Raw genomic sequence first — 13,561 nt, 5'->3', positions numbered from 1 at the left:
ACTTTGGGTTATACACAATAAGAAGGATCACTGGAAACATATGAAATTTGGTTAAAATTTGTATTCATCTTTAGTACAGGTAAGGGTTATATACAATTGAATTTGGTATAACATGTCTTTAAATTATAGATGTATGAAAGATCATTTTGTTTAAAAAAAAAAAAACCAACTTCAATCATTTACAAAAGTAAAAAAAATCACTCATTTTGCCTAATAGTTACAAGAACTCTTCACACCAATCACAAAGGCACTGGTAGCAATCTTGAGACTGTTTTGTATTTGCGCTGCATGTATCTTTCATCCATTCTTGAAACAACTCTTTATCCTTCTTCAGGACCAAGTATTGGCCAAGAACAACATAAGCCTGTGCGAAAATTCATACAGATTAGAATTTGAAAATTTGTTAATACAACGTATAAAGTGATATATCTGGCAATCACTGATTGCACAAACCTTATCAAAACCAGCCGCCTCCAATCTTTTGCCTAAAACTTCACCGACACCAGCCAGTTCAGTCACTGGCTTTTCTCCCATTGGTTCAGCTACGAAGTTTCTGTGCTTTTGCGATGTGCTGGACATGTTGCTGGCCGTGCTTTAACGAAATAATTTCAGTCAACAGGTGGTTAGTATTGTAACATGTGACAAACATTTTTACGAACGGGAATCACAAATTTTGTAATTACAATAAACAAGTCAATTGACTTCGTAAATAATTTCACACTACAATCAAGACGACTTTGTAAGAATACGAAATCCTCACAATCATTCCGAGAACAACAGAAGCTAACCAAAAAGTGTCGCATAGTCACAAAGCGGTGTTTCAAACAAGAGTATGAGCAGTGATTTCGAAGTACTAGGTTCAATATTCTAGCGGGAATGATATTAATTTGCATACATACCTGAGCGTGTAGTGTGATTAATATGTAGCTATTCACACTGAGTTTTAATTAAAATCTTTCTAGGTCCGCCGTCCTCGGTCAAACTGAGCCAAACTTTGCCAATCGCTGTTAGATAGGTTCTTTTCCAAATTAGATTATTTGTTGTTCTTTTTTTTTTACCCGATTACTAATGACACATCAACAAAATTATCGACCCGCATCAATCAACCTTCAACTAACAAGCTACCTACCCAAGCTGAGCTGAGCTGAGCCAAGCCACGCCGCGCCGCTGAGCTACATCAACGCCCCTGGTTCGCGTCGATTTTATATCTTTAAATACTTTGTGTTCACAAAGCCATCGACAATCGCTCATCTTTGACGAGTTCGCGAACAGCTGCACTACCACTGCACTTAAGTCTATTGTGAGTGATATTTTAATCGATATTGGCAACCCAAATTACTGAATGTAATATTTTTAGAATCTAACTCTTAAATTGTCCTAAAGTGTCCGTTAGAACGTAAAAATACGGTGAGCTCGTGAATGAAGCATTTTGCTGATGGCCTGTTCGGCCTATTCATCATATCACCTTTAAAAAGATGGCGTCCGTGTATAAAACGTAAACATCTAGACGCGAGACAAGTTGGGAGAAATGAGAGTTGAGATTATACTATTATACGAGTAATTTGTGGCTTAGAAGTGTGAATTTATCTGCTTGAAATCGATAACCGATAAATCAGGTATTGCGGTATTTGATTTTAATTTCAATTTATCATGATTGTGTATAAAAAATATGGGCTAATTCGACGCAAACGAGTTGTAGTAGTATGATTCAGAATTTGTCCTAACAAACAATACAATTGATGCTTGCAACGAGTTGTGACAATGCACATTGTTCGTCGAAGAGAACGTTAAACAACATTCTGATTCTTCGAATGACAATCTGATTTGTAATCTGGCCAGAAATTGACTTAGATATCAATTTTAACTGTGACCAGAGTTATCTGAACTGCTTAGTTCGGCATTTTTACAAGAAATATTAAAAAAAAAAAAAAACCAACTCATTTGCCATAGATACTTGTCACAGTTTGATCTATGTGAAATGACTACTGATCAATAGCCAGCAGCTAGCCCCGACTAGTATCGGAAACAATTTTTCTATGTTGTCTCTGTCTAGTCCTGGGGCTAACAAGCTGACACAATGCTGAAATCATCAATCAACTTCTACAGTTTATTTCGCCTCTGGTTATTCAATCGTCTAGCATTTTGTTGTGGATATATACCAGGCTACAAACTGCTAACATCAATGCAAATGTCCAATTTTCGTTGCCACTTCTTGAATGGCTCCAAATTGATTGGACTTTGTTGTCATTGGTGAAAGTGGTGCAGCCAAACAACACGCTTGAATTGAATCCACATGCAATAATTACAATACAGTAATTGTTATTATTTTGCCTGAGTTATATTATGCATACCTATATATCTATGCTATATATAAATATCTTTAAAAAAGTTATTGAACTCTTCTATGGAAATTAGACTGTATTTAAAAAAATTGACTATTTTTTTTTTTGAAAAATACACTGAAAATATTGTCCAGCAGAGCGATTCTGTAACTCGTTAACGCAACTAACGCTAGTGTTAACTTTTGTTTTCCGCTAGTTGACGCTTCGGGATGGCCATGGATTGACAATTTTTAACAGAAAACAAGGTACTGGCGGGCTGCGCGGGTGAGTGCGGGGCTATGCATTAGCGTTAAATGAGTTACAGAATCGCTCTGCAGGATACCGAAAAAAGGCGCCTGTTAAAATGGGAGCTCTTAATTTTAATACTAAGAAGTGCCTTATCGCGATTTTCTACTTTCCATAAGAATAACATGGCAAAAATGGTTCTTGCTCCTCGCGATTTTTATAACAAATAAAAATAAGGTCAAATATCAACAAAGGACCTCAAATAACTTTTGAAAGAATAGATTTATCGTAAAATAACAGGAGACCTCTTTTATAGAACGTTCAATTTCCTACAAAGACATGTTTTTGAATTTTCTGTACGACGCGTCGTTATCTAGTTATAAAAATCGCAAGGAGCAAGAACCATTTTTGCCATGTTATTCTTATGGAAAGTAGAAAATCGCGATGAGGCACTTCTTAGTATTAAAATTAAGAGGTCCCATTTTAACAGGTGCCTTTTTTCGGTATCCTGGACAATATTTTCAGTATATTTAAAAAAAAAAAAAACAGTCAATTTTTTTGATACAGTCTAATGGACATATATACATATATATATACTACTGCAGTCAATTATTAATATATAACCCTTGTTTCTCATAAATATATCTATATTTATTGCACACACACATACACATATATATATAAAATTTATATGTATAAAATATATTTATGACAAATAAGGGCAGCTTGTGTAAGATATAACGAATCATTTTAACTTTCATTTGTTCATTAATAGGGATCAAAATTACCATTCATCTATGAAAATGTAGAAATACATTTGTTCGATATTTTATAAGAACCAAATTCATATTCTTGTAGTATTTGTGTTGGATAGATCCAAGGTAGAGCATAATGGAGCTTTGTCTATTTTACTGATTGATCGTTTCTATACATTCCGTGAACGTGAACATTAATAATTTTGTCACATGCAACAGTTTCGAATGTACGCTGTATTCGCCATCATTATAATATCAATACTACATGTCTCTGTAGCATCTTAATTTCATCTCCTAGCATATTGGAAAACACTTGAAACCTGGCATCATGTCTGACAATGAGAACTCTCCTAAGAGATTGAAATTAGATGAGGAGGTCAGTACTATAGATGCAAATTTGCCAAATACGGAAGAGGGAAAACCTGCAGAGTGCCCATTTAAGAATAACCTGGACATGCAATCAGATGAGGATGACAACATGAAATTTGCAAGTGTTCTTAGATCTGATTCAAATTATAACATTAATCGAGAGAATTCAGAACAAGACAGCGATTTCTCAAAACATAGCAGCCAAAATGTACAGAATGGTTATGACCAGAGTAACGACAACGATTCAAATCTTAGTGAACATGATCCTTGTACCAGTGATGATTTGAGACATTTTGATGTTCTCGACGATTTGGAAAGACACCCAGATCAAGGTGGCTCTGATTCTGACACAGATTCAACTGATAGTATGGATTCTGATGTGCCAGATGAAGAAATCGAAGCCATGCTTGAAGAGGGTTTGTTCTCAATTTTATTTACTGTAAAATTTTCACTTACATGAATGCCTTACATCAGAGGTATCACCTAACGTGAGTCAGAACAGGCACTGTGAATATACATTACTAATATTTAGTTATTTTTTGCAGGTCTGCCTGACGAATTTAAAGGAAAGCGTAGAAAAAAATCAGATGCAATGCCGTACGAGGAAAAAGAGAAATTGGTTTTAGATGGTATGATATTGTAATTTAACAAATCTCTCACACTCATACATCATTCGAGGGAAATTCTAATTCCTAAAAGCATACTTAGCTTATTATTAAGATCATGAAGTAGAACAAAGTAAAGTTATAAATATTAATTTTTTAAAGAGGTGTTGACTAGATGAATATCTTGGGAACCTTTCAAAAACTAATGCAAAACATCTTGATTATTTCTCAAGTGTTGTTTCAATCACCAAATACTCGATCACTATGGTCACTGGAAACCTCGAGATTTTTCTATTTTCTTCGATCTAAAAGTACTGTAAGATGGATATTATATAGAAAATTTTATGTTAAATTTTCAGAAATTGGTCACAATCACTTTGACGTTCTACCAGAAGGGTGGGTTCAAGTGACCCACAACAGTGGCCTTCCATTATACTTGCACAAGCAGAGTCGTGTTTGTACATTAGCTAAACCATATTTCCTTGGACCAGGTAGTGTGCGTAAGCATGAAGTACCTGTCAGTGCTGTGCCCTGCTTGCAGTACAGAAGAGCATTGCAGGAGGAGGAAAAAGAAGAAGAGAAGAGAAGAAAGGAGAGAGAAAACGAACCTGCTGCAGAGACGTGTAGCTTACCCAGTGCTAAAATTGAGACTATTCAAGAAAATAGGGCAGCTCATTCTCTGGACAGTGAACAACTCAGAAATTACTGTCAAGCTTTATTTCGTTTCAAAGCAATTAAAGTCATGAGATTTCAGTACGTTTGAATATTTTCACTCAGCTTTTACTTTACGTTCTATTCGGCCAAGATGAAACGTTCAGTAGCAGTATTTGATTATCTTGGATATCAAACTTTAACTTGATCTGAAAATTTGTTATATAGGTCGTGGTCAGCGCGAAGAAAGTTCACAAAGAACAAGAAGCATCGTAAACAGCTGGAACGGCCCACATTACCCGATGGTACCAAATTAATAACTTTTCCAGTTGGTGGAGCTGGAGTCTCTGGAAACAATAGTACAATTGCAGGTGACGATAGTGGGGGACAACGGCCCCCGAAACACTGGATTATGAATCCATCTGGAAAAAGTTATGTGTGTATTTTGCACGAGTATGTCCAACATGCTCTGAAGAAGCAGCCAACTTATAAATTCAAAGAATTAGGTGAGATCTTTATCTTGTTTCTTATTGGAAGATCCTCAGCTGTCCTACTGTGAACAATTATGTTTGATTGTTTACGAGATATTATAAATGCATATCAGAGGTCCATTTGATTGTGAATAAAATTGACTTTACAAGTGCAGAGTATAAGTTTAACATTTAGGTATTTACGTTTCTCAAATAATTTCATCATGTCGATACACAAATAAAAAGTGAAACATTTATCCGCAGAGAATGCGTCAACGCCATACTCGGCAGTGGTCTGCATAAACGAAATGGAATATGGCAGTGGCTTTGGTAGCAGTAAAAAACAAGCAAAAGCCAACGCAGCCCGCAAAACACTCGAAATCCTAATTCCTCAGATGCGCGATAAGATTTCAGGAGAATCAGGAGACGGAACTGGAAATAATTCTAGTAGGGCTCTCAAGGCCTCAAGAGGGACCACAGAGGCTGACCTTTCGTTCTTTGACGAAATTACAATAACTGATCCACGGGTAGCTGAGTTCTGTGCAAAAACGACGGAGCCTTCACCGCATGCAATTTTGATTACTTGTCTACAGAGGAATTTTGGCCTTGGCGATATGCATATCAACTATTCTGTAAATACGTTGAAACACCAGCGCAACGAGTTTACAATGCGTGTTGGTAAACATGAAGCTACTGTGGTAAGTAACAAACTGCTTCTAATACATATTTTGTAAAGTCAACAAGCAAAATTAAACGGATTGTAATGTATATTGTAGTGTAAGATATTGTGAAAACATATTTTAGTAAATGAATTGGTGGGTTTTGCTGGTTTTTCTTTGAATTAAAATGAAGGTATTTGAATGATTGAAGGTATGTCGAAATAAAAAAGATGGTAAACAACGTGCAGCACAGGCAATCTTACAACGACTACATCCGCACATACAGTCATGGGGCTCACTGTTGAGGTTGTACGGATCAAGGAGTGTAAAATCTTTTAAAGAAAAAAAGCAGTTAGAACAGGAAATCACACTGCTACAGGGTAAGGCTTTGGTAAACCAACCAAATCATGCAATTTTAGGTAAGCTTAGGCAGGAGATGAGAATGTTGGCTGAACAACGAAAGGCCATTCAGCCAATAGGTAAATTTTTACCACCAGATTTACCAACTGGTTCTGCTGCTAACTTAAACAATGTTGACTTATAACACTCTAGTCTAATTTAGCATTTATCAATATTCTTAAATAGAAAATAACGCGATTTTAGTAATCGAAACAAATCAGTTAGAATCGTAATTTTTCAACCCCCAGTTATTTTATAACATAGTATATTAAGGCACCAAATTCGTGCTACTGAACTGAATTAACAATATAGTATATAAATTGCTAGATTCACACACTTATACATCCGCATGGGCTTTCCATTTTTATTTTTGCCGACGGTTAAGTGGGCGCACGAAGCGCGCAGTAGTGGAGTTTTGACATAATTCAGACAAGTTACAATGTAGAACTCTGAGATTAAGATACATAAATTTTTTTATTTTCTTCTGTCAATGTAATGTCTCAAACCTAGCATTGAATTAAGAAACGTTGCATTCGTCATTTATATCCAGCTTTATCCAATCAGACAGCTGTTCATCTGAAATTGATTGACGTTGATTCTCTAGACTTCAAAACGTGAAGATCTAGTGGAAACTCACCTTTTCATTTTCAGCGTGATTACAGTGACTCTTTGTTTCTCTGAAAAGAGAGAAAATATAAAGACGAGAATTTAAAAAAAAGTGACTCCATTGACATGGAAATGCCCAGACATCCCAACATACTGCCAGTCGATAGTTATCACTTTAAGTAATTGTATGTTTTGCAGCAAATAATTGGTAATCTTGCCCAGTTATTTGACTCTACTCATCCATAAGACTTCACAAAAAAATGTATGTGACAGAAGTGAGATTAAGTCTGTTTTGCATTTGTAATAATTAATTAAAATACCAACTGGTAATTAAAAACATGAAGCACGTCATCCGTGTTTTTTTTTTTTAGTAATCTTTGTTACCAGATCACCCGAGCTATATTGTAAAGCCTCTCTGTTACTTCAGCAGTACTATGGTGTCAAGTGTTTGTTATAATGTCAAGCGGATACGATAGCACTCAAATCAATATATTCTTCAGTACCAGATTATCGTTGTCGGTACAGATACTAATTTAAAAATTTCTCACGGCTGGTTCCGATTAAACTTTCAATTTTCATACTACTAGTTTGATATCTGTAATGTTGTATTAACTTATTGAAGTAATGTCGAAGAATATTGGCAAGGAATTTTAGACACATAAATCTATATATTGTGTAACATTATTGTTTTTTAAAAACTTTTATTTGTTCAATCCTACAGTAACGTTCATTTTGGCACTTTATAATACAATGAATATTGAAAACACAGCTGTGCTAATTTTTGAATCCAAATTTTATGCAGAAAAATGTCATGGAGTGTATATTGCTATTCAAAGTTGTTTATCAGAATACGAATTACTCTGCAAAAGAGTTTTTAATATTTTTAATGATTTTTTAACGGCTTCTTGACACGATTCGGATGACGGTCATTCCAACAAGATGCGGTTACTCTTGGAACTCTGCCATCTTTGATTTTTAGCAAAAAGTATATATATCTTTTTTCCAACTTAGGATAGATCTCATTTGAATTCGCTCACATTTTCTGAAGAATCGTCAAAGATTCACAAGAGAATTTTTGATGAAATGTCAATACTTTTTAATCAAGTTTCTATCGATTAACCGAGTCACAAGAAAAAAGGTCGTCAAAATGGTCGATGCCAAGGTTTCATAAGTGGCCGAATTCTGTTAGAATCGAAAAGAAAAATGTATGTATCTGCAATCATTATCCACTTGATTTTGCTTGAATCATCGATATATATATATATATATTGCTAGTATTAGAAAGACCGTGAGTCAATGTAAAGTGATAAGCTAGACAATTTAAGGATTAGTGGAACAATCTCATGCAAGCACGTAAACACATTTGGTCTTTGTCATTACCGATACGTTTTTAATCTAAGGTTACCAAGTTACATATTCAGCATCATCTTCAAGCCGATGACAATGATTCATCATTGTTGTATCACTAAATGCAGTTTACGCTAAACTATGTGATACTAGGTACTTCACCTGTCAAAAACAAATTTACTTCATTGAATTTTATCAGTGACTGAGTTATTCCAAGCTTGAACATGTAATATTTTTTCATGTGTTATAATTCTGATACGATGGCCATAAAGTTTATAAGCCCATAAAATGTAGGATACGTTATTGGTCTTCTACCCCTGTATGACATTACACTACATATTTTTTATGTGAATCCTGTGTTCTTAATAATTAATTTCTATGTATACATTGCAATGGCCTTCTGTTTAACGTTCAATACTATCAATTTACAAGTACAATGTATTTTTTGGTAGGACATATCTACATAGGACTTTTGGTAAATATGGATTTCGAGATTTGATATGTTTTTGTATGTGAATGTGTGTGGTTATACTATACATACATTCTGTGTGTGTGTGTACAAATGAGGGTGGTGTCAAAATCAATAATAAAAATAAGTGTACTTAGTGTTGATGTAGTAAAATATTGCTTTTGAGGTTGCAATTTCGGTAAACTCGTAAAAGGAACCTTTGTTTGATATGATTAAGGATAAACAAATAGATTCTATCTTCCATACTGAATTTTATGTTAATGTCCTAATCCAATAGAGACTTTTTCCGGAACATTGAGTTGAATTTTCAAGTACAGATATGTGTTTAATGCTGATGGTTAATATACATACTTCATAGCACTTCTAGTATAATAATATATTTTAACTCGTATTTTCTATTCAATTGATTAATATACATCATTCAAATTTTCAAAGATATTAGACTTCTCATTTCGAACGGTAGAAAAAATGGAACTCGAAATAACAGTGATTGTATATACAAACAGCAAAAGAAATGCGATTTCAGTCAATTACGACTATTTAAATTAAAAGATTTTCAGTACAGTGCCATTCGATAATATGAATCTCGTTATTTAATATCATAAGAAATTGGCCTAAGAATTAGTTGTACATCACGAAGTTCAAATACCAATTTGCATACCCAGTACGATTAATGATTGACTGTTTAAATCGATGTATCACTTGCACCATTGCCAGACAATGCCATTTTGGAGAGACTAGAAAGACTTCTCCTTGGGCTGCTACTGCCTAAAAAACTGCCACTGCTTTCAGAAAATATTTTGCGGAAGCTGGAAAGAAATGGTAGTCAGTATACTTGGTAAATTTAGAAAATATTAATGCATGCATTGATAAAGTTGTCTAAATGCCCGTTTTTGAAATTTATTTTACATTGATAAAATTATTCTTATGTAACATGCTTACAATTTTCGAATCCCAGATTCTGATGACTTTTTCCAAGGTGCATCATCTGGCTCGAAGGGTAATGGTCCTTGTACTGGTGCATCTTTGTCATCTTCGGGCCTAATATAAACAAACACTATGTTGATGAAACAATCTCACGTACTCATCAAATTGGTTAATAAAAATATAAGATTCAATTTAAGGGAAGCATTTTGGTAAAAAAATGTAGCCAGAGTTATAGAGTTTAATATCAGATTAGCATAGCTGAGGAGCAATCTTACGGAGTAACATTAGTCACTGTGGCAGGAGAAGTAGCGATGTAATTCTGTCCTTTACTAAATGGAATCGCGGGTTGCCCACTGCCTCAAGATTGATGTGCACATGTAGCAAGTGTAGGTCAAATCAAACAGCCATGCGGTTGAAAAGCGTGCAAATTCAAATGATAAACAACAACTCGCTGCATTTGAAATAACTCAATTACTGTTTGTTTTAATTTCAAATAGTAGGAATTGATATTTTTCATGTTGTTGAAATTACGACAAATAATGTGAATCTGATTTTTGCAGAACATTTCATAAAATCAATTTTCAGCTGTATCCAAAAAACTAATAACTCATTCCAGTTCTGATGCACCAAAAAATGATTGTTAATTTTGATAAAAGCCACAAGCTGAATCGGATTGAATTTAGTTCTACATATGTATATACATTTTCAATACTGGAAACAGAATCGTACCATCTGTGATAAGGATTTTGGTATCCATTCTTTATTGGTAGACTTTTGGCTCGACTAATAACAAAAGTTACTGGATATCAGATGTTTTACAGAATATCAAAAGTAAAGGAAATGTTCAGCTCCAAATGATTAAATTGCTGTGACAAAACTAAAAAATAATAAAATCCAGAACATACACTGTATGTAGTTAGAAGAATTATACGAGAACAGCTAACAACAAAATAACAATGATGGTTTATTATTTGACCGGTCTAAAATTATTATCTCATAATGTCATACCAAATTCCATTTTCATTATGGAACATTATTCTTTTAAATTGTACTATTACCAACCAAACATCGATATCACAGTACGTAATAATAATTGGATAAACTGAAACGTATCACATAATTGCTTGTGGCATTGTTATGTTCAGCAGAAATAAAATTCCACGAGTCAAAGTGAATGAATCGAATGAAAAATAACAAACACTTTTTAATAAATTTTCAATAATAAAGGAAGTGAAAAAAATAAAATGACAAATGAAAAATAAAAAATAAACTTCATTTAAATTAAAATTACCTATACGGGCTTGCACAACTCAAGGTCCTGGAGTAGTTGAAAATAATATAATATTACCATAATACTTTGGCTATGGTTAGCTGTAAAAAAATACTGTCGACATTAAGATACTAAAAAGTTGTGTCAAGTATGTCCTGTACTTCAGTACTATAAGCTAGGTACTATCTGTACAACCTTCAATGCGAAGTACGTGGATTTTGAATTACTATCTTAATATCAATTAAAAAAAAAAAAAATTAAAAAATTAAAAGTAGAGGCGATGCACATATTAATAAAAAAAACTGAAAGTTAGACTGTTAATCTTTGCTGACGTTAACTTTTTATACAAAATATACGTGTTGTGCTAGATAGCATTGACATGTAGACGTACGTCTCAGGCTTAGGACGATAGAGTTCAAGTTCATCCTCCAGGTCGGAAACTCTAGCTTTTAGTTCATTCCTTTCATGTAAGATTTCTTTGAGTTCAGCAGTGGTAAATCTAGGTCGGTCTGGATCATCCAAATCGTATACTGCTTTGTTAGCAAAATCGGGAGCTGGCTGGTACTTTGTTAGGTCCTCATTTTCCTTTTTAGCTAGACCAAGGCGTGCTCGGAGATTGATGAGTTCCCGATTCTGGTCTTGAAGTTGGGCAAGGAAATCTGCACGTTCTTCGACAAGCCCTCTAGCTTGCATCTGTGCCTGACGCTGTTTGCGTCTTAATTCTCGGCCCACAACGCCAAGCTTTTCAACTTGACCACTTAGCTGGATTTTACAAGAAATATATTGAGTTTAAAAATATCAATCAATTATATTAAGTGTTTGTATTGCATCGTGATAATATTTTGAATTAATTATTGTAGTTTGCAACCGAGGTTGTCATAAGGACTGAAACTTTTCGTACTCTGACTTTATCAATCTTTTTGGCATAGCAAGTATTTCACTTCCAGACCACCTCAATTAATCCAAGTTTTAGTTTACCGCTGTAAATTATTTTTGAAGTAGTATAGTCAAATTTTATAGCTAATGATCATACATTTTCAATTTCCAAAGTTTTTTGAGACAGTTCTCTGTCCCTAGCTCTAATTTGGTCCCTTTGTTGATCAATCATGGTTCTTAAACGTTGCAGTACTGCGACATCTACCTCTTGACTAGCAGTGAATGCTGAAACCAAATATTAAAGTAGGTATATTAAGTGAAAACTTTGGAAAGAAACTTTGATGTTACATTGCTAATTGGTGACATGCAGTGTTACTTGCACAATTAGACAATCAGGGACGGGGTTAGTACTTTGTTTACCGCTGTCCTCACTGTCGCTACGTGATTCCTGCAAGGCTGTAGCTAGCCGGCGATTCTCATCTTGTAGTCTTGTTACCATACCCACCAAGTCTCGTGATTCTTGTCGCCAATGATCCTCAATTTGTTCCAATTCCTGTTAATAATTGGAATACAAACTGCACCACTTCTAATAAAACAATGCATTGAATTGCTAGAATTTACAAATTGATAACTGTTCTATGATAAATAACCCAACAAGCAAATCGTCAAGTGGCTAATTGTTTGGATAGCTCGATTGCTTTGGAAAAATGTTGTAATTTATTTGCAGAATTCAAATAGTTTTTTGTAAACTGTACTTTTGCACAGATAACATGCCCAATTGTTTAATATTTAAATGGTTGATGAAGGTCACTTCATCAAAGCTTAATTCAATTATATTTCTGATACTATATATATCTTTCAATGTATGAAAGAAGCAAAATAACAACCCAAGGCATACTACTAATCTTTCAAGATAATGATTAATAACAATAATTTTTTTTCACTTTAATTTGAAACACTGACCTTTTCAAATCTTTGCCTATCCTCTGCTTTTTCAATCTTATCATTTTCCAACTGTGAAATCTTGGATCTGAGCTCTTGCACAGTGGTATTTTCACGTTCATTTTTAGTCGCTAATCGTTCCAACAGCTCTAATGCGTTGATGACTTTTGGCATAAGACTAGTTACAGAATCCGCCCCAAAAACATCTATCAATTTTTCACACTCCTTTCCAATTTCCGAAGCGATATCGTACACGTCCACCACGGACACGTCCGCCTCATATTCTTCCATTTCTGAATGCATTATTAAATAAAAAGGCATTAATTATAATTGTTAATTAGCCTCTTTATTTATATATGCGACAGAAAATATTCAACCGCCGACACAAGTCCATACACAGGGTCTGTATCACTTTTTTAATACGCAGTCGAGAGCCAGTCACTCCGTATGGGCTGCGGCTGGTTGACAGCCGAGTGTGTCCGATTATGTGTGTGTTTGTATGTGTGCGTACATATTGTGTGATGCGTGTGGGTCACGTGTGGATACTTCAGTCGCTACATGAGCTACATCGTGTTTGCCTACACAAGATAAAAAACCTACGACACGCATACCTATTTGTACGCTCCTGCCACTGAATAACGTCTAATGA

At 34.6% G+C, this 13,561-nt stretch overlaps 3 protein-coding genes across 11 annotated transcripts; 1 reads left to right on the top strand and 2 right to left on the bottom strand.

Moving 5' to 3' along the window:
• Positions 1 to 46: 46 nt before the first annotated feature.
• Positions 47 to 1,143, bottom strand: LOC124407740 (barrier-to-autointegration factor). Of its 2 annotated transcripts, none has more exons than XM_046884188.1 (3): positions 892 to 1,143; positions 454 to 583; positions 47 to 364 (listed from the first exon to the last, which is right to left on the bottom strand). In XM_046884188.1, the coding sequence occupies exons 2-3, from the start codon at positions 577 to 579 to the stop codon at positions 218 to 220; spliced, it is 273 nt and encodes a 90-aa protein (XP_046740144.1). In that variant the 5' UTR covers positions 580 to 583; positions 892 to 1,143; the 3' UTR covers positions 47 to 217. The 2 variants fall into 2 exon arrangements, with proteins under 2 accessions (XP_046740144.1, XP_046740143.1); XM_046884187.1 differs by having other exon boundaries at positions 454 to 592; positions 896 to 1,143.
• Positions 1,144 to 1,470: 327 nt separating this feature from the next.
• On the top strand, positions 1,471 to 6,917 carry LOC124407737 (microprocessor complex subunit DGCR8). Of its 2 annotated transcripts, none has more exons than XM_046884177.1 (7): positions 1,471 to 1,616; positions 3,621 to 4,107; positions 4,237 to 4,320; positions 4,656 to 5,049; positions 5,176 to 5,453; positions 5,682 to 6,115; positions 6,288 to 6,917. In XM_046884177.1, the coding sequence occupies exons 2-7, from the start codon at positions 3,651 to 3,653 to the stop codon at positions 6,618 to 6,620; spliced, it is 1,980 nt and encodes a 659-aa protein (XP_046740133.1). In that variant the 5' UTR covers positions 1,471 to 1,616; positions 3,621 to 3,650; the 3' UTR covers positions 6,621 to 6,917. The 2 variants fall into 2 exon arrangements, with proteins under 2 accessions (XP_046740133.1, XP_046740134.1); XM_046884178.1 differs by lacking the exon at positions 1,471 to 1,616 and adding an exon at positions 1,820 to 2,312.
• A 1,778-nt stretch (positions 6,918 to 8,695) lies between these two features.
• Positions 8,696 to 13,394, bottom strand: LOC124407739 (RILP-like protein homolog). Of its 7 annotated transcripts, none has more exons than XM_046884179.1 (8): positions 12,934 to 13,392; positions 12,382 to 12,523; positions 12,128 to 12,255; positions 11,486 to 11,856; positions 11,116 to 11,142; positions 10,100 to 10,177; positions 9,840 to 9,938; positions 8,696 to 9,706 (listed from the first exon to the last, which is right to left on the bottom strand). In XM_046884179.1, the coding sequence occupies exons 1-8, from the start codon at positions 13,231 to 13,233 to the stop codon at positions 9,583 to 9,585; spliced, it is 1,269 nt and encodes a 422-aa protein (XP_046740135.1). In that variant the 5' UTR covers positions 13,234 to 13,392; the 3' UTR covers positions 8,696 to 9,582. The 7 variants fall into 7 exon arrangements, with proteins under 7 accessions (XP_046740135.1, XP_046740136.1, XP_046740138.1 ...); XM_046884180.1 differs by having other exon boundaries at positions 12,391 to 12,523; positions 12,934 to 13,391; XM_046884182.1 differs by lacking the exon at positions 10,100 to 10,177 and having other exon boundaries at positions 12,934 to 13,391.
• Between the last annotated feature and the right edge of the window lie 167 nt (positions 13,395 to 13,561).

Source organism: Diprion similis, chromosome 6, assembly GCF_021155765.1.
Source record: "Diprion similis isolate iyDipSimi1 chromosome 6, iyDipSimi1.1, whole genome shotgun sequence".
NCBI lineage: Eukaryota > Metazoa > Arthropoda > Insecta > Hymenoptera > Diprionidae > Diprion > Diprion similis.
Note: the sequence above shows the minus strand (reverse complement) of the source record. Positions and strands in the feature narration are given on the sequence as shown.